The 25,241-nt window shown below is 39.1% G+C and overlaps 1 protein-coding gene across 2 annotated transcripts in view; it reads right to left on the reverse strand.

The window, feature by feature from the left end:
• UTRN (utrophin) overlaps nucleotides 1-25,241 on the reverse strand; it is a 498,673-nt gene that overhangs the window by 368,270 nt on the left and 105,162 nt on the right. For both annotated transcript variants that reach the window (XM_080807218.1, XM_080807219.1), the window contains 7 exons: nucleotides 22,426-22,487; nucleotides 6,562-6,654; nucleotides 5,237-5,314; nucleotides 4,789-4,881; nucleotides 3,452-3,624; nucleotides 947-1,062; nucleotides 117-277 (listed from right to left, as the gene is read on the reverse strand). In XM_080807218.1, the coding sequence (XP_080663344.1) occupies nucleotides 117-277; nucleotides 947-1,062; nucleotides 3,452-3,624; nucleotides 4,789-4,881; nucleotides 5,237-5,314; nucleotides 6,562-6,654; nucleotides 22,426-22,487 (776 nt within the window). The remainder of the gene's footprint in view (nucleotides 1-116; nucleotides 278-946; nucleotides 1,063-3,451; nucleotides 3,625-4,788; nucleotides 4,882-5,236; nucleotides 5,315-6,561; nucleotides 6,655-22,425; nucleotides 22,488-25,241) is intronic.

Genomic DNA, 25,241 nt, shown 5'->3' on the forward strand with positions numbered 1-25,241 from the left:
CTGAGAGCCCAAGATGTTCTCAGTCAAGAAAATACTCCCCTGAAAGTGTTTTAATCTAGTACCTAAGAGAAAACAAATATGGCAAGTCAAACTTTTTAATAAAAATTGACCTGTACCTGTATACTAATCTCTCCTTCTTCACATTCTTTCTTATATTTCCTTGGAAGTGTCTCTACTTCACGGATGGCATCTAGAGTGACTTGCTGAGGAAGCACCTCAAACAAAGATGTTAAATACATAATTATGGATTTCTTGTCAGGAAGCTGAACAGCAACATCTAAAAGTGGGAGAAAATAAGCAGCAGCTTAAATTAGATGTCGAAAATATGTGAATTGCTCAATATTAGCTATAAAATAACTACCTTTAGTACCCATAAACAATACTAGTATATAATCTTTGCAATACCAGAACTCAGTAAATTTCTAGTTCATATAATAATAGATGAGACAAAGGCAAAGAAGATTATTTATTTTGTTCAGTAACCTATTTCTTAAAAATCTCCCTAAAAGCTTCCCAAAAATGTTCAGATAAGCTACCACTTAAGATGACACAGACTTTACTTATAATATGAAAAGTTTAGAATTCAACTCTGCAATATCTGTAACTAAAGTTTTTACATTACATGCAAGATCACATAAAAATGCACTTTAATTAAATAAGCCAAATATTGAACTGTTTCTCTAATAATTGTATTTTCTTAAACTTTAAATCTTATGGTAGTATAAGTAACTATTCTCCAACGATGTAATTAAATTTCCCACCAAAGCATCCTACAAATTAAGTACAATAGTACTAATAACTAGTCTGCAATGAAATGGCTTGCACCGTACCTCAAAGGAAAAAAAATTCCACAATTCTTATTACTCTTTCTAAAAAGGAAAAAAAAATTTCAAGTATTCAAAGTTGTAGAGCAAAATCAAGGTTGAAATTAAACATTGAGCAATACCTTCAGGATCTAACAGCTTTTCTATTCCCAAATAAGTTTGAGCTTTGCTGAAGGCATGTTCAAGTCTCTCAATTGGGGACATTTTGACAACTCTATCCCAGCTGAAGAGATCAGGTCTGAAAATTACAATGCAAATAAAATGAATGAAAATGAAATATATGGACAAAAGTAGTCACTGCTATACTTTGATACCTTTCAGTTTTAGATTATTTTACCTCTGAGTTTAAATGAAGAAATTTTTATCTTTTATATCCCAAAGGCTTGTCAAATATATATTTTAAAGTAATTTACAACATGAAAACAATAGATAAAACATTCCAAGTTTCTTGTGTTAGTTAAATATGCCTATTAAAATTTATGAAGTAACCACAAAAAGATTAGAAATGGTACATACTATTTCCCAAATAGTAAAGGAAAAAAAGGGAAGAAGAACCCACCCATATAAGACAACAAAGAAAAAATACACAGAAAAGTTAAAAGAAATAAGAAATAAGAAGCTTAAAACAAGAGGTAAAATGAGCCTAAATAAATTAATTACCACAAACAATGTTAATGGACTAAATTCTCCAACTGAAAGACCAAGATTGGCAGAATAGAAAATCCAGCTTTGATCTGCTCATGGGATACTCCTGCAACAAAACCCTGAGAGAACTTTTCATCAATCATCCCCCTCCATACTACTATTGTCTAGTATTTCCTTTCTACCTCAATTTTCTTTCAACCCAGCAAATTGGACATTATTGTTGCTCTGACCTACCCTCAAATTGGTAATTTTCTTTGTACTCTATCTGTTCTTGCATCTTAGACCCACTTAATTTCTGGGCTTTGCCTGCCCTACTGCCATACCCAGTTCCTCCTCTGACCTCATCTCTTAATACTCCTCCTACTCATGCCACTGCACCCACTGACTTCCCAAATGCCGGTCCCTCATCCCCCCTTGCCTGATATATTTTACTTCAGCATGTTTACTATTTCTAAATACTATATGGCCTACATTAACATTTTTTAAATTGTCTTCCTCCTTCTATTTGAATGGAAATTCCAAAAGGACTGGGATTTTTGCTTGTTTTGTTCTCTGCTATATGGCCTATACCTAGCACAAAGAAGGCACTCCACACATGCTTGCTAACTCAATTAAGTAATAGTTGGGGAAAACCTTTGGCTAAAATTCAAGTTCTTTGACAACATCTCTAAACCAGCTAGGAAGAGAGACCAGTCCTCTTAAACTGATAAAGAAGAAGTGGAAGACACTTGGGTATGGGAGTTCTTTAACTAGATAAAAAGTATATGAAAAAAGCTACAGCAGATATCAGTCTTGTGATAAAATACGGAAATTACTCCCTTCGTTATGTAGAACAAAACATTCTGCTCACTATCACTAATTCAAATCAATAGTGTATTAAAGGACAAGGCAAAAATGAGGGGGGAAGTGAAGAAAAGAGGAGAGAAGAAACTATTAGGATTCGTGGATAGTCAAAAAAAAAAAAAAAAAATCCACCCTACAGAAACACCCAATTACAGATATGTTTTTGTAAAATTTGTAAAATTTTAACAAGTTTCCAGATCTAAGATGTAGAAAAGTCAACTGCATTTTTTACATATCAGCAAAAAACATACAGGAAACAGAAACTTGAAACAATAAGTAAGTTACAATAGCAACAAAATATATAATAAATTTTGCCTTTTACATTTAAATCCTTGATACATCTGGAATTACTTTTGGGTATGGGAGGTAAGGATCCCATTTATTTATTCACATGTGGGTAACCAGTTGTCCCATACTATCCATTCATCTGCTTATCTGCAACATCAGCTCAGGTGCACAGCAGGATGGAGCTATTTCTGAGTTCCTTATCCTGTTAGACTAAACTCCATGAAACTGCCATTCTTATATGTCAAAACAGTCAATTGTTTGCAATTTTACATTATTCAGACCATTATTATATTCATGTATTTATTTATAGCTCTACATATATAGTCTTAATAAATATAGCCTCATAACTAATTTTATTTCTGTTTCAGAGGCACTTCAACCTGGTTCTTCCTCAGGAGGGTAATGGCTCTCCTTGGGCCTTTAGTCTTTTATACAATTACATGTTTTATGAAAAAAATCAATTGTCTTTATTTAATTGAGATTACATTGAATTTATAAATTTATAGAGTTTTCCTTTTGGTATAAGAATGAAAACACAATCCATTGTATATATTACTGGTTAGTGTTGAATGAGTGGGACTGAACTATATGAATTATTTTACATTTACATTTTTTAAAACTTATAAATATGTAGAAGGAACCAAGGACATTGCAATGTGGCATCTGAATGCTATGGAAATGAAGACTCAATGGGTATTTTCTGCCATAATGTTTCTTTTCTTAATGTTTAAGCATGTGCAGAGAGGAGAGTGGTCGTAGTGGGGAAGGGGCTTTAGGGAGGAATAGTAAGGGAGAGACGGAGAGGAGATACAAATCTGAAAGGCCCACATCTAAGTAAGGACGTATCTCACTTATGTCGGTGGAGCACGGCATTAAAGGCAAGTCCATCTGTCCAGCTGGTGGTGAAGTTGAGGACGTTGACCTGGCTGTACGGCCTAGTAGACTGGCGCACCCAGCTCAGTAAGATCTTCTCACTGTTTGTCTGTTGCAAGTCTGACATGACATCTTTCATGACATCTTTTACCTGTTCAAAAAAACCATGCTGCCTATAACTTAAAATAGTTGCTGGAATCAAGTCTAATAATAATAATCAATAACCTGAGTCTAATCATGAGAAAATACCAGCCAAACCCACATGGAGGGATATTCTACAAAGTAACCATCCAGTACTTTTCAAAAAGCTCAATATCATGAAATACAAAGAAGGACTCAAAAACTATTCCAGATTAAAGAGGACTAAAGAGATGTGACAAATAAATGTAATGCATGATTTTGTATTTTCTTTTTCTTTTATAAAGGATATTACCAGGGCAATTGAAAAAAATCTCCCTAAGATGTATAAATTATGTAACTGTATTGTTTTTATATTATCTTCCTGATTTTAATAATTACACATTATTTTAGTATATAATACAATTATATGTTTGACAGTATTAGCACTATATTATATATTGTACATGTATATTATGATATTAACATTATATTCTAGTTATATAAGGGAATTCCTTACTTTGAAGAAAAAGGTTTTTACAGAATACACACTGAAGTATTTAGGCAAAGAGAAAGACAGAAAACATAGAAGTATAGATAATAACTGTCAGCATTTGGGGAATCTGAGTAAAAGGTATCCAGGAATTCTTTAAGCTATTTTTGCAATTTTTTTAATAAAAACAGGAATTATGTCAACTTTTTAAATTTAATATTTTCAAAAAAGATACTTTTTTTTCTATGCCAGGAGAATACAGCTGTTTGTCAGACTCTTTCATTCCAAATTACTATGAGTTGAATTGTGTCCCCCCCAAAATTCTTTTAGTCCTAACCCCACTACTGGCGAATTTGAATATATTTGGAAACAGGATCTCTCATGAAGGTAAAATGAGATCATAGGGGTGGGCCCTAACCCATTATGACTAGAAGAGGCGATTGGGACAAAGATACACACAAAGAGGAAACACCATGAGGACACAGGAAGAAGGCAGTGACCCACAAGCCAAGGAGAGACGCCTCAAAAGAAACCAACGTTGCTGACACATCGAGCTCAGATTTCCAGCCTCCAGAACCGTGAGAAAATAAATTCCTCTTGTTGAAGCCACGCAGACTGTGTACTCTGGGATGGCAGCCCTAAGAAACTAACACACAAATGATACATGTTCCATTTCTATTAAGAAGTGATTGAAAATTTCCCCACCTGCCAGTGCAAAATGATACTCCAAAGTAGTCCCAAAGTCAGTTTGTGATTTCCGTCAACAATGTCAGTTCCCCCTATATTCACTAAATCCACCTATTAAGAAAAAAAAACAAAAACAAACAAAACGCTCTTATGAAAACTTAGCCACGGAAGCCCAGACTTTTGCTTTAGTACCTTTGGACAGCAGTATAAGTGAATGATAAGAGAAACTTCATTTTAGAGAAGCAAATATGCCTAAATCTCAAAAATGTATTATTTATACAATAGATCAATAAAGAAATCAGAAAAAGCATGACTCTTCCCTCCCTCACAGAAAAGTTTCAATACTTAATGTAAGAAAAATGTTTCCAAAAATCAGCTGATGACAATGCACAGAGCAGGTGGCTGGTTTGACGATAAATAGTCCGGATGGCACCAAAGAACCCCAAAAGTCACACCGTGAACTTACGTTGTTCTGATGTAAAACCTGCAGCACTCTGTTGACATTATTTAAAGCATGGACCCTCGTGGAGCCACGTTCCTTCGGCTAGAAAACAAAACATGACATCAAATGAGACCGACTCTCCACATTGCCAACAAACAGGGACACTGAGGTGTACAAAGAAGCTCAGCCTGCAGAGCCCCTCTCTGCCAGGAGCTCTGGCTGGCTTCTCAGGCCACCACGGAGGCTCCTTGTGACAGAATGCAAATGACCCCACCAACATCCTAAGATAGTAGATCTCTCACTTGCCTGAACCCTAGCATTCAAAAAATAGCAAACCTATTTAGTCCTACTCCCAAAGATTATCACTTAGTGATTCTGGGGTGTAGCAGGCATTTGGAATTTCTACAGGATTTCCCTGGTGATTATAACGTGCAGGCCAGTTTGGAAACCAAGGCTTCCAGGAGCCAGTTTCTTTTATCTAACCTTGGATGGACTCAGGAAGCCTGAGAAGTCATGTCACCTTCATACTGCACCAGGGGGCACAGAGCAGGAAGGATTCAGAGGCACTGTCTCAGGTTCCCAGGTTACAAGGGCCCAGTGGGAAGGCAGGAATAGCCATCTGGGGCAACGTGATCTGGAGGCTTCTTTCTGCCTCACTGGCCCAGGAATCTTATCTGAGAGAGGGATCAGCCTCTGGCAAACAATTTTTTTCCAACAGGTATCTCACCCACCACCTGGAAGGCAAAAGGCCGAGTATAACACCTCATGCTTTGGCAAGAAAGGAATTCATCTTCAGGAGTACATTTCTCTGTACCTTTTATACTAATTCTACCTCTAGTGTTAAAGTTTGTACCCATAAAAATGTATCCTCTTCAATAGCGGAGTTATTTCTGTGTGAGTATAATACATAAAGTAATAGATTTGGGTTTGATGAAGAAACAAAAGTAATACTGAAAAACTGAATAAAAATAAATGCCATAGCTTTTAACAACTCCTTAAGATATTACTAAATAACATTTAAATGAGTTTTCTACAACTAGCATCTTCTAAAAAACAAAAAAATGTGTTTTCTACTATTCAAAACATTATGCCCTCTTCCCATAGCCATTCTTCTTTTGTAATTCTCTCCTGGGCTCCCTGGGAGCATTAAATATAATAAATAATCTTATCTTTGATAAAAATAGAGCCCTCAATAGAGCCTAATAATGTTCTATCAAAAATTCACTGAAATACTTTTTTTAAAATGTTCCTATTTGGGCCTGTACATTGTAAGTACCCCCGAGGGTCTTTAAGTCACTAATGATGAGAGACACTCCGTTAGTCTGGTTCTCAAAGAGGACTCCTCTCACCAGTGATGTTCCTGTGAGGCCTTCCAGAAGATCCAGGAGCTTCCTTCCATCTTTGAGGTCTGTGAACATATCATTGATGGGTGGTTTTCCACTCTATAAAAGAAAAAGTAAATTATGAATTTCTTTAGCAGCATAAATTCCATACCTGTGTGGCAAATAAATTTTTTTCCAATTAAAAGTCTGGATGGGCAGCAGATCTTTCAGCTTCGCCTTGTATGGAAAGAAACATAATTACAGGGAACTGTGAAATCCATAACAAATGCTTTAAGCCGAATGAGAGAAACTGCATTATTTCTTATATAAACTGCATTATTTCTTACAAAGGGAGTAAATAAAGCTGTGGCTAATGTCCATATGACTTGACTATGGTATAATATCCCTGAGAAGGAATGAAAGAGAGATGCCCTGAGAAATATACACGAGCACACAGCGCCCAGGTGCAGAGGGCATGACAAGTGTGTGGATCCTCTCACTCCATCACCACACTTTATGTTCATGGTCTAACGGAGTCTTGCGGCATTTCCATCACAGGAATATGTCAGTTTGTCCATAATCTCATCTCTCCAGTGCTGCACCTATACTTCTCGCTATAATTTCTAAACAACAATGACACTTTGGGCTCTGTGTCTAAGTAATGTGCCAGTCCAGTATTTCGAAAGGCAAAGCTTACAGAATTCCTAAACTTGCAATCCTAACTGATAAATAGCACCAGCTTCCAGCGGCCAACATACCCTGTGTCTGATGCCAGAAAACCCCACCCATCGACAGGCAGATCCCATATGATCTGATGGCCATATGCAGTAGGGAGATAACTACACAGAACATCAGGAAGCCTCAGTTTCAATTCCAATTGGACCATTAACAAACTGGTAAACCTAAACCAACCTCCTAACCTTCCTCTGCATCACAGGCTAAAATCCAACAAATAATATTATGTGAAAATGTCTAGACAACTATAAAGCACAATGTACTAAGTGTGACATCGTTACGTTGTATCAAATTATCCCCCTTTAATCTGAAATCTCCACAGAGATAACAGTGCGAGTTCTGTCAATAATAAAGATATTTTATAACTGATAACTACTTCATCTTTTTCACTTTTCACTTTAAAAAACATCAACAAGGGCACCTGGGTGGCTCAGGTGGTTGAGCGTCTGACTTGTGGCTCAGGTCACGATCTCAGGGTCGTGAGATCGTGAGATGGAGCCTGGCGTCAGGCTCTGCGCTCAGGGAAGTCTGCTTGGGAGAAAATTCTCTCCCTCTTCCTCTGCCCACTCCCTCCCCCAACAATCTTACACGCATGTGTGCGAACTCTCTCAAATAAATAGATAAATCTTTAAAATAAATAAATAAATAAAGTCATATGAAGCACAATTTTACTCTGAGCTTGAAATGGAAGAGGGGAAGAGAACCCTTCCGAGGTTTCCTAAAACTCAGCATTTTCCAATTTTTCCTCCTCTCCTGATTTTTTACATTTTCAGTTAAGTATAAAGTATTGTCAATTAATGACTAGCATGGCTTTTGAATAGTTCACATACTCCAAATGAGGGGAAGTATGGTGAAGTTTTCACTGTAGAATCAGTAAAAAAAAAAAAAAAAAAGAAAGAAAGAAAGAAAGAAAGAAAGAAAAGAATTATGACTTCTTTGCATCTGAAACAAAACTGTTTTTCTAGTCCTAGGTGCCGTCCTGGTGAGCAGTGATGATGTCAGGGACACGTGGACTGTCTCCATCAATCACAATAACAAACTGATTTCCATGTGGGAGATGTGGCCCCAGGGTCCAGAAGTGATACTCCGGGAGGCAGAGCAAGGGGGAGCTCCTTGCACGTTAAAGACTTCCTACCTGTCACCTGTAAAAACAAAAGAGTGGCCCTCATCATCTGCTATGCTCCCCTTCCTCCTCTCTATGTCAACCAAAGTACACTTCGGAGCACTAGCCACCAAATCAACAGATTCCTTTTCAAGGAGAGATGAATAACTCTGCTCTGAGCATGAAGAGGTGGGGATAAAGGTGATGGGAGAAATAAAGAGGGGTGTGTGGGGGTACCTGGGTGGCTCAGTGTGTTAGGCGTCTGCCTTTAGCTCAGGTCATGATCCGGGGATCAAGCCCAGCACTGGGCTCCCTGCTCAGCAGGAGAGTCTGCTTCTCCCCTTCCCCCTGCCACTTACCCCCGCTGGTTCTTTCTCTCTCTCTCTCTCTCTCTCTCACTCTCTCACTCTCACTCATTCATCTCTCTCTCAAATAAATAAAATATTTTTTAAAAAATAAATTAAATAGGGGTGCCTGGGCGGCTCAGATGGTTAAGCATCTGCCTTCAGCTCAGGTCATGATCCCAGAGTCCTGGGATCAAGCCCCACATCGGGCTCCCTGCTCCGCGGGAAGCTTGCTTCTCCCTCTCCCATTTCCCCTGCTTCTGTTCCCTCTCTTGCTGTCTATCTGTCTGTCTGTCTCTCTCTCTCTCTGTGTCAAATAAATAAATAAATAAAATCTTTTTAAAAATTAAGTAAATAAAGGCATACCTAGACTTAAAAAAGGATCTTAAAAATTGATAAGAACCACAGCTAATTATGTCTTCTCAAATCCACTATCCATTTTAAAAAATAAATAAATAAAATAACATAAACCAACATACTATAAAATAAATATAAATATTAGTCCATATGACAATTATGAATGTGCATCAACGATCTCACTAACTAAAAAGTCCTTTCACCAGTCATATAATTATGGGCAAGTGACTTGGTCCTTCCACATCTACTTGTTCATCTGCTAAAAACTAAGATGACAGATGTTCACTAAATGGTTGATACTATCATTCACATCAGGAGCATAATTTCAGTGTTTTTACGGTCATAAAAATGCCATAAAATTTCAACAGTATCTGGAAGGACAAATAAAACAAATAAGCATTTCTTCATCCCAGGCAAGAATATAAAAGCAGGTTCTAAACCTGAGTCCATGTTAGTGTCAATTCATGGACAAAGACCTTCTCAGTCCCAAATTCACGAATATGATGACCAGTAGGGATACATCCCACTCCAAAGCCATGAACATGAGACTAGAGCACGCCACACTGTGCTGTAGGTCTGCACCACGAGACAAGCCATGACTCAGCAGCAAACTCACCAGACTCTTCCCTAAGCTCCACTGCTGATCAAGGGCAAAGTAGTAGGCATTAAGAAGCAGCATTAATTCTTCTAGAAGAGACACTTTCCCTCTCTCGCTTGTCTAGTTCATTGGTTTACTGAGCAACAAACCTTGAGAAAAGCTCCCTGCAGAGCATTCTGTTGAAACAAACATGACCCAGACACCCTTCTGTCTTTCTAGAAGTCAATCATTCATACAGTATAACCAGTGCTCTAAAAATATAAAACAAACAAAACTCTACAGTAACAGCAATACAATTTCTTTATTCTATCTCCCAATTTCAGATGAATACTGATAGCGATCAGGAAAATACATGTTTTGTGCTATGTCCCTTTCTCTAACACCTTCCCACCCTATGCCAATGATGGTGTTATCAGTATATATTCCCACTGAGAATCTCTGGAAGGATTACACCTGCAGGATGGCAAAAGAGGGGGAAATACAGCCTGTGAATCTCCTCACTGGACAGAGTAAAGGATAGTACCTGGGCTCATACAAATCCGAAGCTGTGGTTCAAAGCTTACACAGAAAACACACACCCACACCACCACACACATGGCCAGTCACTACAAAAGTACATATTCCTGACAAATACAACTTCAAAATGCCCCATATACAGATGGAAAGAACCAGACTATGCCAAAGAGCAAGTTGCACTTACCACCCAAGAGATTAACACCTGTACCTATGGGGATTCAGTGCTTTCTGTCCTATAAGCAGAGGTCAGAAAATTTCTGTTGGAAAGATCCAGACAGAACCTAGATTAGGCGTTGCTGGCCAGGTGGTCTCCACCAAAACCACTCAATCCTACTGTAATATGAAAGCCCAGACAATACAGAAACAAATGAGCCAATCATAATGATGACTATGTTCCAATAAAACTTTATTTGTGGACTCTGAAATTTGAATCTCATATAACATCCATGTGTCATGAAATATTCTTTTCTTTATTTTTTGCAACCCTCTAAAAATGTCAAAACCATTCCTAGCTTGTGGGCCATACGAAAACAGGCAGCAGAAACATGAAATGTTCTTAGAGTAATAGCAACCACTTAGAAATGTTTTAGGGGTTTACAGAGATTTAGATGTATTAGTTACATGTATTAGTTATTTCTTGATAGTAATATTTTAAAGTAGGAAACCTGAGACAGGGGTGATATGACAAGGGAAAGGCAGAACCAGGATCTAATACTACAGAATCGGGTTCCAAATCCATGTTCTCAAAGTCTGTGCTAAGCTGACACTAAGATTACAAGCGGGCAGGACTGTGACATCTAAGCCAGGAAATACTTAATGGGGGGGGGCAGGGGAAGAAGGGGTTCTATTTAATGACTTCCCAAAGAAAGCAACAAAACATATATCACATTGAAATGAACTCAAAATGCAGACAATTTTTTCCCAAGCACACAGCTTTAATGCATATCTGTGCTTTCCTATCACAGGCTCTCAACATGGGGTCCACCCTGGGAACCTGTTTGGAAATGTCAGAAGTCATCATTGAATAAAATTAAAAACTGATTCATCCTGACAGTCAGCCTCCTATTTAGATGTTGAATTCTTTGCAAAGACATATTTGCAGAGCCTTCTCCGACAGAGAAAATACGGTTTAATAACTCAATCAGACAAATACATGGTGAATACCTCCTTTGTGCTTGGCCCTGCAGAAATGCCAAGTTCAGGCCACCCTCCTCATTTATAAGAGAGGGTTCTCATAGTTTTCCAATAAACACAAAATAGTACAAATGAACAATCTTGAACTTGGAATGTAGATAAGCCGTGGGTCACATTTAACCTTAAAAAATTGAAAAGGCAACATGATATGCGTCCAGGGGACAGATGCTGTAGGTGACCAGCCCTGGCGACTCCTCCTCCAAGCCTTTCCTCAACCCCTGTACTTCGGTGCACTCTCCTGACACCAGCTTTAACCCCAACATTGTGATAAGAGGGACCAGTATTCATACCAGCAGCTGGGACATGGAAGTTTCTGGATTTAAAAGTGTCAGAGGATACAAGCAAACTGTTATCACAATTCATGAGGAGAAGCCAGGGTCTACGGGAGGGCAGCGGCTGCGAAGACTGATGGGGATGTATGATAGACGACCACACGAAGCCAAGCTGATGAGCTCCGTCACCCCCGGAGAAATCAGCCCAAAGGCTGCTGGTGACAGCTCGTGCTCATTTCCACCGCCAGCAGCCTGTCGGTCATTGTGGGCAGGACTTCCAGTTTTTCAAAAGAACCTGGAAATCTGAATTTCTCCATGTAATCTCCTGATATTTGTAGTTTCCTGAAAGTAGATAAACAACTTCTGTCCACAGGCATACCAGATCCCCGGGCGACTGATAAGCAGTCTCTGCACGTGGCATAACCACATGAAATGTAGTGTAGTCAATAGTGAGCTGGATAATCTCTGTGGAAAAGACACACATGCATGTGCGTGCACGCGCACACACACACACACGCAAAGACTAGAGAACATGCCTGAATACAGAACACTAGCAGTCGGACCAACACAAAGAAGTCCGTAGTTTCAGATTCTGTTTTCCACTCACTGCCCACCTCAATTTTCGACTTTCAGACACACATTCCAAAGGTAACCACCTCTCCCTGTCATCATGACTCCCACTGCAGTTCATGCCTCCAGGACCAGGCTAATTGATCCCTTTGCTTCTGCACAAAAGCCAGAATAACTCTAATTATAGGCAAAGACAATCCAAACTCCAAGTCAAAGATCCTCTGTGATCAAGTCCCCGCCCTGTCTCTAACCTGACACTGTCTTATTCTCCTCCTTCTTCAGTGCTCCCAAATCCCAGTCATGTCCATCACAGAGGCCAAGTCTTTCAGCAATAGTAGTGGTGGTAATAGGGAAAAAAAATGTGCAGAAGATTGAATAAGAAAGTAAAATTTAGAAAGCGTAGTTTGGAGTTCTTAAAAGGGCAAAGTGCAACTTCTTGACAGCAACAACCCACCAGCCAGAGACAGAATTAGGACTTGGATTTTCCACGTGGAAGACAGATCAGTGCCTTCTCGCTGGAGGTGCTAGGCTGACACTGACCAGCCGCAGCAGACAAACGCAGGCCTTGCCCTCAAGACCCTCAGAACCTAGACGTAAACAAAACCAGTACCAACGCAGCATACTGAGCACATTAGGATGGGCTCATGAGCTAAGCGTGCTTCTGCCAAATTTGTACCAAGTAACAGATACAGTACACAGGCAGAATCTGTCCTATGATTTACTTAATCTCATTATAAATAATCAAGTTACAACTGGGTATAATAAGGAGATGAGTGAAAACATAAGTTTTTAAGTGTCTCACAACTAACATATCTGATATGGTATCTTACAAACAAACAATAAATGTGAGCCCTTTGTTCAGCTCTTCCATTTTTTATGTTCTATTTTCAAAACAGGATTTGAGGCAGCCCACGCAATTCAGTTACTATCTCCACTGTTTACGTGCGTACACATGTATCATATACATGTATCATATACATATACACATGTATCATATACATGGATATACATGGCATATACATATACATATATACACATATACTAGATACTAGATATACCATAATGTATTTGCATTCTCCTCAGATTCATCTGAGATTAAATGTCCCCAGCTTCTGGTAACACATTGTAAGCTTTAGCATCTCTAATTTTTTTTTATTATTTTCTGTTTTTGATCATTTTTGGCAAGGGCTTGGTTATTTTAAAATTTCAAAAAGCAATAAGCAATATAACTTGATATTTCTTTTGATATTTTTAAAGCAGACTCTTTCACTTATGAATCCCCAATCTCAGCACTAATGCAACTTTAGCATCCTTTTGGCTCTTGTAGTTCTTCATTTTCTTAAAAGTCAATAAGGCATCAGTGAGCACCACAAAAATACCATTCTGGTTAATTATGTTTACATATAAACACATTTTTAAAGTTTTTTATAACAAAAATGTTATGCTTTTTCTCTTGGTAGTAGAACTGAAAGCATTAGAAGTAGAATATTTTCTTTGGATTTCTTCTTTTTGTGATGTGTATTATTGTGTAAAATAAATAATAGACGAAAACAAAGACTAGGGAACCTGGATGGCTCAGTGGGTTAAAGCCTCTGCTTTCGGCTCAGGTCATGATCCCAGGGTCCTGGGATTGAGTCCCGCATCGGGCTCTCTGCTCAACAGGGAGCCTGCTCCCTCCTCTCTCTCTGCCTGCCTCTCTGCCTACTAGTGATCTCTGTCTGTCAAATAAATAAATAAAATCTTAAAAAAAAAAAAAAGAAAACAAAGACTAGTATCTCTAGTCAAGATTAAAGAAACTGTGGGGTGCCTGGGTGACTCAGACAGTTAAGCGTCTGCCTTTGGCTCAGGTCATGATCCTGGGATCAAGCCTGGTGTTGGGCTCCCTGCTCAGGGGTGTCTGCTTCTCCCTCTCCTCCCTACTCATGCTCTCTCTCGCTATCTCTATCTCTCATATAAATAAATAAAATCCTTAAAGAAAAAGAGAGATTAAGCAAACTGACAAAATGAGGTTCATCACTATAAATGTACATAAATGTATATATGCTATATATATTTATATTTATATATAAATACATTATTCATTATATATTATGTTATATATTATTATATATAAATATGTTTATATTATTTATATGCTATATTAAAAATATTTATAAAAATTTATAAAGCTATAAATGTATAGTTTCACCAATGAAATGAAGACTTATGAAGGTCAATATCAACTTTATGATTCCACTCTACAGGGAAAGCAGGAGAGCAACATTGCTTTTGACTGAGAAGAGTGAGAGCAAAATGAGTTCAGTGAAATAGCTAAGGAGGTCTTTAAACACCTTGCAAAGGAAAGCCAGCAATATTGCTACAGTTAAAGGAATCAGTGAGCACATGGCTCCCGGTCTCTTTTTTTTTTTTTTTTAAGAATTCAGGGTAGTCAGCACAAGTTCTTAAGAACTGAAAAAGATTCCATTTAGAAGCTTGCTTGCAAGAAGGGAGGGAGGGTGGGATGAAAAGGAAGGAGAGTGAGGGACTGGAGAAACATGGCTCAGGTAATCCCACCAGCAACACATTCACTACAGAATAATGATTTATGTGCAATGTTCACACAGGAATCAAATCAACAATTTCTTTAAAAACTACAAAATACTGTAGAACGCAAGCTAAACCAAATAATACCTTCCTGAGAATCACAAGTCAGACAGCATGTAACAGAAGTTTTACCTTGATTTGGAGTAAGCTAAGTCATGAGATAGTGCTGATACACGGGTATTCTAAGGAACCACATGTGGGGGTCACACAGCTGGCAGCCAGAGGCAAGACCAACTGCATACTCCATGGACAAACACCAGGGGAGGTCTGCAAGCTGAGTAAACCCACTCCAAATGCATACCAGGCAAGGTCTGTAACAAGACCGCTCATTCCATACACGCACAACTGGCAAAGCAGAGGAAATGTTTGGAGAGCGCAGTTCCTCAAACAATATGCTACCATGGACCAGGGCAAGGCATCAGTTCCGGGATTGATAATGATGATATAAGGGTAAATAAAATGACACTTTCTTTGTTTCATAAAGGAGGGACAGCCGCCCTGCCCTTTCTTTCCCCTTAGGGTATCTCCTTAAAAACACAATAGGACCAGATTTGGGGTCAGGAATTAGATAAACCCCCATCTCCAGCTTTCTAACCCAAGATAACAAAGACCTCAGAGTAATGCAGGAGTCTCTCAGGAGGTACACAAGAGACCCAGCCAAGGGGCATCCATTTGAACTGTGTTTGCTCTGTATTCTATATCAGATAGAGGTTTTTCTATTGGCAGGATTTTCTCTCTCTTTTTTTTTATTTCCCCAACAGATGACAAAAACAAAATTAACAGTATCAACTCTCCACATCCCCAATCCAGTCTGGCTCCACTCATGGTTGGCAGTTAGAGCCACAGGTTTCCCAGGGTTAGGTACAGCTAAAAGCAGGTTCCTCCCAGCTCTGTTTAACAGAAAGAGCTTCTTTCCCCTAAAACTTTCCCCCACCTCAACAATCCTCTCCCTCCACTCACTAGCCCATACTAGCTTAGGTGTACGACCCCCTCCCCCCAGCACCAACCAGAGCCCATCTCTGAAGGTGAGGATGGTGGGGTGGGCCACTCAGGCTGAGTGAAAAAGCACAAGGTCAGAGGCTGGGCTCACCCCTTTCTAGGCAAAGGCTGAAAAGTCATTTCCTCTCAGCAGATCAATCTCAAAACTGAGCATGGGTTATAATGCATCAGCAAATACTGTCAAATTTGCTTAACAGTTACAAGTAACAATGGGCTCAGTCAAAATCTTTATTTATTTATTTATTTGTACTTTAACCACAAACCAGGTGAAAGTGATTTAGCAAGTATGCTATTTGGAACCAAAACAAACAAAAGAAATCAAGCTGAATGAAAACAAACAACAACAACAAAACCAAACTTACATCACCTAGCCAAAACATAGCTTGGAACTGTTTAGGAATACGGAGAGCACTTTATTGTGTCATGGTAAGTAAACATAAATTGAAACTTCTTTTTTTTTTTAAAGATTTTATTTATCTATTTGACAGAGAGAGATCATAAGTAGGCAGAGAGGCAGGCAGAGAGAGAGGAGGAAGCGGGCTCCCTGCTGAGCAGAAGGCCCAATGCGGGGCTTCATCCCAGGACCCTGAGATCATGACCTGAGCCGAAGGCAGGGCTTAACCCACTGAGCCACCCAGGCGCCCCTAAATTGAAACTTCTTAAACAACCAATTGAACAGTTATGGTGCCTAAAACAACAAGTTGACTTGCCATCCTCATGCTCATGAAAATAAATCAACAGTGGACACAGTGTGTAACTCACAGAGCTCAGATCTCTACTATAGATGATACTGACAGTCTCCCATAAGCCTACACTGTCTCCTTCACAAGACTGAAAGGAAGACTGAACAGCCACAGGCTGCCTTTCTTGCCCGTCTTCTACAAAGCTCCCTACACATCTTTTCCCACTCTCATTTCTGTGACCATCAACCTCCAATATGAAAAGAGGAGAAAACAATGGTACTCTAAAAGCAATGTCCCTCTGCCTCCAAAAGGAACACATTTGAATAGCTCTCCACAGTGAAATCTATTTTAAAAAATTAAAAAAATGCTTCACAGATTTTCCTTTTATGCTCCATCAATTTAAATTTCAAGATTGGAATTTAGTGACTTATATGAAAACTTGGCTCATCATTGTCTTCAAAAAGGGAAAGGCAGAAATCTGCCCAAACTAAAGTTCAGCATTTTGAAGTCGGCACATTCTCTGCCTAACCTTTGTTAAACCTCTTTTGAGAATCGCCTCACCAAACTGATAAAAAAGCTTCTGCAATTTGTATGTCTCAGCTCTGCCAGATGAGCAGCTCTGAAAGTCAGCCAAAGAAAATGCAGGCTGGGAGTCAGAAGGAAGTTCCCAACACTGAAGCAATGAGGCCCTCGCTGCCTCCCTCGGGAGACCAGCCCACTAACAAACCAGAGGATCTTAAAGCTGAGCAGGAGCAAAACACTCCAACTTCACCCACCAGACAATGGAATAAAGTGGGTTTAAGGAGTCAATGCTTTTTTTGTTTGTTTGTTTTTCCATTTCTGTTTTAAAATATATGTGTAGCACAGACCAGGGGTACTACAAGCTAGGGTTATCTGAGAGGGTCTAAATTTAGCATTCTTAAGCAATTATAATCTCCCATAATGTTTCATAATAATGCCTCGATATTTCTTAGCAATATAAGGCAAGTAATTACGACCAAGTGTGTTTTATAGCTAAAGGAATAAAAACCAAGTGACCTGGAAAAACTGGCTAATAATTTGCCTGAGGTCATAAATAAATGAGCAGCACCTCCAGGAATAAGTGTTAAATTTCCTAACTCTTAGTTCCTTCAGATAATCATTTTCTTCTGAGCTCTTCATAACTTTTTAAAATCCAACAACCATAAACTGTTCTATACTGGGCAGCTTCTCAGGATTCCCAAACTCCGAAGCATAGCTCTGTAACATACTAACAAGGATTTGCAGCAAAAAGAATATATATTTATAGTGAATGCTGCCTTAGCTATCCTATTTCTTTATATAGTGAAAAATCAAACAATGGTTTTAGATCCATACTATTCAATATTCTCAAGCTCCTTACCAAACCCCTTATCAAGGAATGAATTGAACCGATTTTAACTTTTAAATCTCATTTTTCGTCACCCACATTTAATAGGAGGATTCTATTTGAAGAATCCTGTGCAGCAAGCGTGAGCATCTTATGTATTAAATCCAAAAGGTGATTTGACAATCTTTCCAGTGTAACTCCAAAAACAGGTAAATAGGGAAACTGCAGAGCTGGATTTGTTTGTTGATTTTTGTGAGTAAATGCAGCAAAATGTATTCATATCCATGGAATAACACCGTTTGTGCCAGTTTGCATTCAGTTCTACGCTCCCTCCTACCTCTTTTTAATATAACAACTACCAACTGGTTTATGGATATAAAGTATCAGGCATTTAAATATGTTTCTATCACTGTCATTCACTGATCTATTAAGCCTATCAAGTCTCACTGGGGGCCTCCTAAATGCCAGAAGTGGTGCCAGCAAACAAAAGAAACCATCCTTGTACCCATGGAGCACGCCACTCATTAGGAGAGGAGAGCAAATATTTTCAGATACAACTATTTAAAGTACAATTCTGATCAGCGCTTTATGAGTACAGAGCATATCTGTCCTCATCTGGGAGCTCAGAAAAAGCATCCTTGGGGAAATGATATTTCAGCTCCAGCAACAAATAGAAAAAGGAGTTGGCCAGGAAAAGATGGAAGAAGGAGCAAGGGAGCAAGGGTAGAAGCCATGAGACAGCTCATCGTGATAGCCAGAGCATCAAAGGGAAGGAGAGAGAGCAAAATGCAATCAGAAGTAGTCTGGAGAGGGCAACAATTGAGGGCCTTCAAAGCCAAGTAAGAACAGTGGGCAGCCACTGAAAGATTTAACTGAAGAGAAAAGGGTATGGGAACTTACACTGTAAGACCACTCCTGCTACTCTGTAGACTGCAAAAAGAAGGGAACAGATAGGCAAAGCATGGCATGGCAGAACCAGCTGGTATATTATTACAGTGGTCCACGTGTTCAGGGATAATTTTTTTTAAAACAACGGTAAAATTATGACTCTCATATGCATGTAATATCAACACGTGTCAAAGACTTCAACTCATTAATTGACAAGAGAACCAGAAAGGTATTACAACCAGTTCAAAGGAGAATTCAAAAGACCACATTTATACGCAATAAAGGAAAGCGGAAATAAATTTACAACAGATGCAAAAATAGGTCTATCCCAGGGATAATAATCAATTGCCTTCCACCTACTTTGCACTTTTTATGGACAAGAATCATTTGCATTATTATCTGTTTTCTACAACTCTCAGAGTTGTGGAGTAGCTCACAGATAAGGGAAGGCCAATAACCCAGACGTCTGGACTGACAGGACTCTCACTAATCTTTTTGCCTATCTTAAAGTTGTTCACATATTTTCCTAACTCAGATAATAGTGACTTGGCAAAAGCAGGTGTCAGAAAGAGGGAGAGAAATAGACACTTTTAATATGTATAGGTAGTGGAATCAATAAGATTTGGTGTTTGATTACAAGGGGCCAGGGAGGGGACCACAAAGAAAATGTCCAGGGATGGAATTCAAAATAAATTCCCATGGAAGATACCATCAGTTATCTATTTGCATTTTTCAGGACAAGGGCCCGACTACCCTAGGAAGGGACTCACGCTGCAGGGAAGCAGCAGACTCAACAATAATTCTATTTTAAACTCTACCACAATATACCAAAGGACGTGGACAAAAAAAGAAATGAAATCAAATTCATTCTCTTTACCAGGACTTTTTTTCTCTTGTGCCAGCCTCTGGATTACCTAGTGACACCATGCCCAAAACTACCTTTTCCCTGCAGAGTGGAATTAAGCTGTATGGGGAGTCTATGGAAATCTCCCAGCACAGAAATGTGTTATTCTCTTTCCTGACCAGCAGTGTGGAAGCAATGTGATTTATGGATTCAAGACAGCCAGGGGAAAGAAAGAATGTGGATGAAGTTCAATGTCACTGCCATGGACTCTCCATCTCTTTATGTCCAAATACTCATAATTTCTTTGATAAATTTGTTCTAGAACCACCAAGTTTTCCTTCTACTTTGATTTCTTACTCCAAGTCATCTGAAAGGAAATGTTTCCAGGGTCAGCTCTACTTTTGATACTTCTTCTCCAAACAAAATAAGCTTTTAGCTTCTGTGTCAGTTTATATAACTGGAACTGTTAAAATGTTAAAAATGTTTAAAATGATAATATTACCTGGTCTTTTCACTGTCTTGGCAATAATTACAAGCTTCCTGGGGCACATAATTTACATGGGACTTAAAGCCCTCACTTACTACTACAGAATAATATATGCATTATAAATGTACAAATTTAAATATCAAGTTCATCAAGTAAACTATCCCGGTAGTACTGGACTTGTGTTACATGAGGTCTTCTTAAACATGTTAATCATCAGCAATAAATACTGAGCTAGTTTTTTTCCCCCTTAACATTTATTTATTTATTTGAGAGACAGAAGGAATAAGAGTGAGGAATGGGAAGAGGAAGAGGGAGAGAATCCAGAGCGGACGCCCCGCTGAGTGTGGAGCCCCATGTGGGGTTCAGTCTCACGACCGTGAGATCATAGCCTGAGCCGAAACCAAGAGTCAGACACTTCACTGACTGAGCCACCCAGCTTCCCCAATACTGAGCTATCTCTTGAGAGAATTCAGGTACGTGACTCAAATGATCACTAGACACTGAGGAACAACCAATGGAAAAGAAGTCAAGGGACACTAGCTGCAGTGAGGATATTTTTAAAGCTCAGCAAAGGGGTGCTTGGGCCACACTGTCGCAGGAGCGACAGCTATGATGCCACCCTTGCATCCATCCATAACAGCTCCAGACCTAGAGATAAAGAACACCTGCTGGGTGACACTCCACGCCAACCATCTGTCACATACTGTCCAGGTACTCTCTCGCCTGAGCCAAACTCATGGCAACGCTGATAAAGGTAACCATTTTCAATTATTCTTTCCCAGTTGTCATCTCTATTCTACTCTTCACCTCGCCATGCCAGTTTGCACTAGTTCTCTCTATTCTCATAAAGAGCGGTAAAAGTCATTCTCCCAGTTTCAAATGTTCCCCAAACGTAGGTCTACCAAGACAATGATACTTTCAAATGATCTTTAAAATCAGTCCTAAGGTAATTCTTCCCCAGTGACTACACTGAGCTGCTAAAAAGTAGGTCTGCTTAACTTGCTCTACCTAGAAGCGACCGTATCATCCTCAATAACAACCAGGACGGATAATCTTACACATTTGAGCACTCATAAAACCACTGGGATATAACATCTCCTACTCAGACGCTCTCGGTTGCTATAACTATGCTGCCCAGAATATGTCACACGCAGATGGGTATTTCAAAAGTTTTGAATAATGTCAAATCCAAGCATGCAGACATTACCTCTGCCTCTAAAATAAAACAAATTAAAATCCCCCCCAAAATACCTATGTCTGCTCTGAAATAAATCCTACACATAAAACCACAAATTATGCAAGCAATTCTATATTCTTGACCCTTCTGTCAAAGTTCGTTTTCACATTCCTTACATTCTCAGAGGCAAGATAAAACATCCCTCAACAAAAACGTGCAAAACCTAAGAAAACATTGCAATCAAATAATCATCTGTAAACACTGGGATGTGAAGCAATTTTTAAACCACGCTGCTACGCAAAGTAATCCTAAAACATTCTCACGTTGCCTCAAAGAAATACCAATGTTTATTTTCTTGACCTTTGCAACCTTCTCAAACAGAAAATTTTGAAAAAAGATAGCTCTTAATTAAAGTAGCTTTCCTACTATTTAAAAGACTATGATGATGTTTCTCCAAGAAACCTTTATTTCTCCCCTTTCTAACGTGGAGTCCTGCAATTTCCCTCCCGCTTCAAACTTAAAGGACCAAATCCAATGTCAATAACCAATGGATAGTTATGTAAGAACAAGTTTGAAAATAGCACTGCCAATTCCTTTGTAAGTTTGTCCTGCCCCTAAAAAGAATACCATTCAAAACACTGATTATGTTCCAAGCGGTTAGAAATGCTGAGAAAGAGTAGATCCTTGGGGAAAGAAGTGAGAAAGTTCTCAAAAAAAGAACCACAGGGCAGATCATCATTACCAGCCACATCCACAGGTAGGAAAATCCCTAAACGTTTCTGCATGGGGTAGAAAGGCTGCCTGAACAACAATTTGATTTAAACCAGGCAAAGTGAAATCATCATCTGTCTAGCTAAGCGAACACAAAATTTGCCCAGCGATATATTCATTTCCTAAATGTACCCAGGATTCACAGAATCAAGAGCAGTAAACTATTGGCATATTACTGAAAAATGCCAGGTAAAAATTAAAAGCTGTTTATACCATGACGGTGTTCACACCATGAACTGCTTGTACCGGGATTTCCGTTTAAATATATTTCAGAAGAGAATTTTTTAAAGTACAAATGTATCTGCACACTCAGATTTCTGTTAGGTCACATGTCATGGGAAAATTCCTTGCACTTCCAAACAAACTCCGCCAATCAGAAAGAAGCATTTGAATCACCATCAAGTGTCTGAAAGTCTCCGTTACCTTTGAAAATCGCGCATTAATCCATTTGGTAAAGGTCTTCTTCTGCACGTCATTGTGTTCATCTGCGGGAGGGAAAAGGAGAGAAGGGAAATGAATGCAAGTCTGTACCTTTGGGAAGGTTCTAAATACAATCATCCCCGTCATGGAGAGTTTAAAATAGTAGTCCTCCTGATAGTTCCTGAGGCACAAAAACCCACAGGGGAGGAAGAATAGGAAAGCTGAGGGAGTCTGCCCCTGTCCTCAGCAGGGGAAGCTAAGGCACCTTCCCCAGGGAGCCGGCCCGTCCCGTCCTGGCCTCAGCCATACTGCCACCGACCAGTCAGTCCCCATGTGTGGGACAGAATCAGCACCTCCCTTTCACACTATTCCACATAATACTTCCTGTTGCATTTTGTTAAGTGAAACTTCCGCATGATAAAGACGTTAGCATATCCAAAACAAAAACCGAAGTTATCCACACACAAAAACTAAGAAACTCACGATCTTCCTCATTTTTTGTACAAGTCCTACCCCTCCAGAACAGAAACTAGCATAAGGTTATTCCACAACCCGTCTTCCTGTAGGAAGACTAACAGGACAAGGTTTTAACGATCTCGATCTCTAAATTACAGTATTTTACAAGCGGAGAAACCAGAGTCATTTTTTTTAAATGATCAAGTTTGGTTTTGATGACAAATTCATGTTCCAAGCCACAGCCAATAAAAATTGACTTTAAGAACTACAGCGTCCCAAATGTCTTGAAGATGGGCAGAATGATTTAGAGAAGCGCAGGGAACCTCTGTGATATATCAAACAGAACAAAGGGCTTTAGAACAAACTAGACCACACCCCAATCCACTTAGCAGGTGACCCTGGGTAAATCACTACAATGCCTCCTCACCTTGGGTTCTCCTCTGTAAAAGAGAGATAAATAACACCCAGCCTGCAAGGGCATTTTGCAGATTAGTGAATCTGAGCGGAAACCACTTGGCAAAGAGCTGGCATTGAACTCTTTGTTATTGTTATTGCTATAATTATTACTACAGTATACATGTAAACATGGCAGATAAATACCCATTGTGCCCTCTCTGTTACTACTAATGATATCCTCTTCAGTTGCTCCCCAGTTCTCTACTGCAACCAGCAAGAGTCACTGTTGGCTTACTGCCTGCAGAACAGCACACTAAAACCATCTCTGACTGGTTCCAAAAGCTGCCTCAGGAAGATTTAGAACCATGCAGAAAGCTGTGGTTCTGTCTGTATGAACACACTGCCTGCCCGGGTACCATCCACACTGCCCGGCTGCCTCTCACATCCTAACAGCAAGAGAGTAACAGAGACGCCCCAGTGAGCCCTGCTCTCCGCGCATCAATTTCAAAGGGCTGCCTTCACCCTAGCCCTCTTAAGGCATCTCTAACAGCAGAAGTAGAAGTTCAGCCACCACTTCACCAAGTTTTTGATCTCTTTAGTCCTTCCTCCCTTCTGGAAGGAGAGTTTGTGATTAAAAGGTCATTCCTGAAATAAATAGGAGAGCTGCAGCTCCAGAAAAGAGTGCCCTTTTACACATCCATAAAGGTAATTGGAGACTGACTCTGAGACACAAAGGGGGAAACTGGGTGAAAAACAAAACTGTTGTCTAAGAACCTTCTTGATGCTAATTGCACTGAGAGGTAGCCTGCTTTCCAGAAAGGACAATGCAGTCAGCCTCAGACCTGATTTCCGGCTTTCTACCATCGATCAATGCCACATATAAGCCATTTATTAACCAAGAGGACTTGCTTACACACTCTGAATGTCCCCACCTTGCAATCACGCCCAAGAGGGACAGAGCTGAGATGATACAGAGAATAGAAGTCAGCCACATACGTCATTCATATATATCTATATCAGCCCCACCAATATAAATCAGTGTTCAGAACTCTTAGAAAAGCTAATTATTTGTCCCATTAACCTTAGAAAGGATTTATTTTTGTATGGTTTACCATACGTATTATTCCATAATACTATGAACAAAAATACAATAAAGGTCATAAATATTGAAATTTTCCTAATTTTATAACATTCATCACACAAGCTGAAAATTTTATCACCATAAAAATGGGGAACATTCTTAAGGATTGATATTAATGAATTTTGGTTTTTTCTTATCCTCTTTTCTGAGCATTTAACCTTCTTATTTTCAAAAATATATTAAAATATTTAATAGTTCATAGGTTCCTCTCCAGATACAGACTGGACAAAGAAATGAGTATGCGCACCTTAATGAATGATAACTAAGGTTCTTCAACTTAATCACATAAAGAAGGAAATCAAATTCTAAAAATAGACTTCTCCCATATGGAGATGTTTATAAAAATGAATAAGTTAATGGTTCTATAATAGTCTATGATCTTTGGGTCAAATCTAAGTTTGAATATGAGTCTAAGTAACCAATACGAAATAAAGTATGAGGTTGTAGAGATAAACTGTCCAGCATCCAAGCCTTTCAAAAATACTCCCAAATTTATAAACACTCCTCTGTATTCATTTTCCTGACACAGTTTTAAAAGGGGGGGGGGGGGGAAGAGTTCAAATTTCAATAAGGCATTAGTTCACATTTCCCTTTTCTAACACACACACACACACACACACACACACTCACAAACACACACCCCTCTTATTTTCTACCAGAAAGGAATTCAGTAAAAGAACTGGAATTAGCCTGTAGCTTTTCAATTACAAGGTTAAAATGTAACAAATTTGGAACACTTAGTAGTAGAAAACAGCCCTCTCCACCACAATTAAGGCAACAACACTGGCCCAGGTCCTGTTTCTGGGAGGTAAAAATATGCTAGCAA

This window comes from Martes martes (genome assembly GCF_963455335.1).
Source record: "Martes martes genome assembly, chromosome: 6".
Lineage (NCBI taxonomy): Eukaryota > Metazoa > Chordata > Mammalia > Carnivora > Mustelidae > Martes > Martes martes.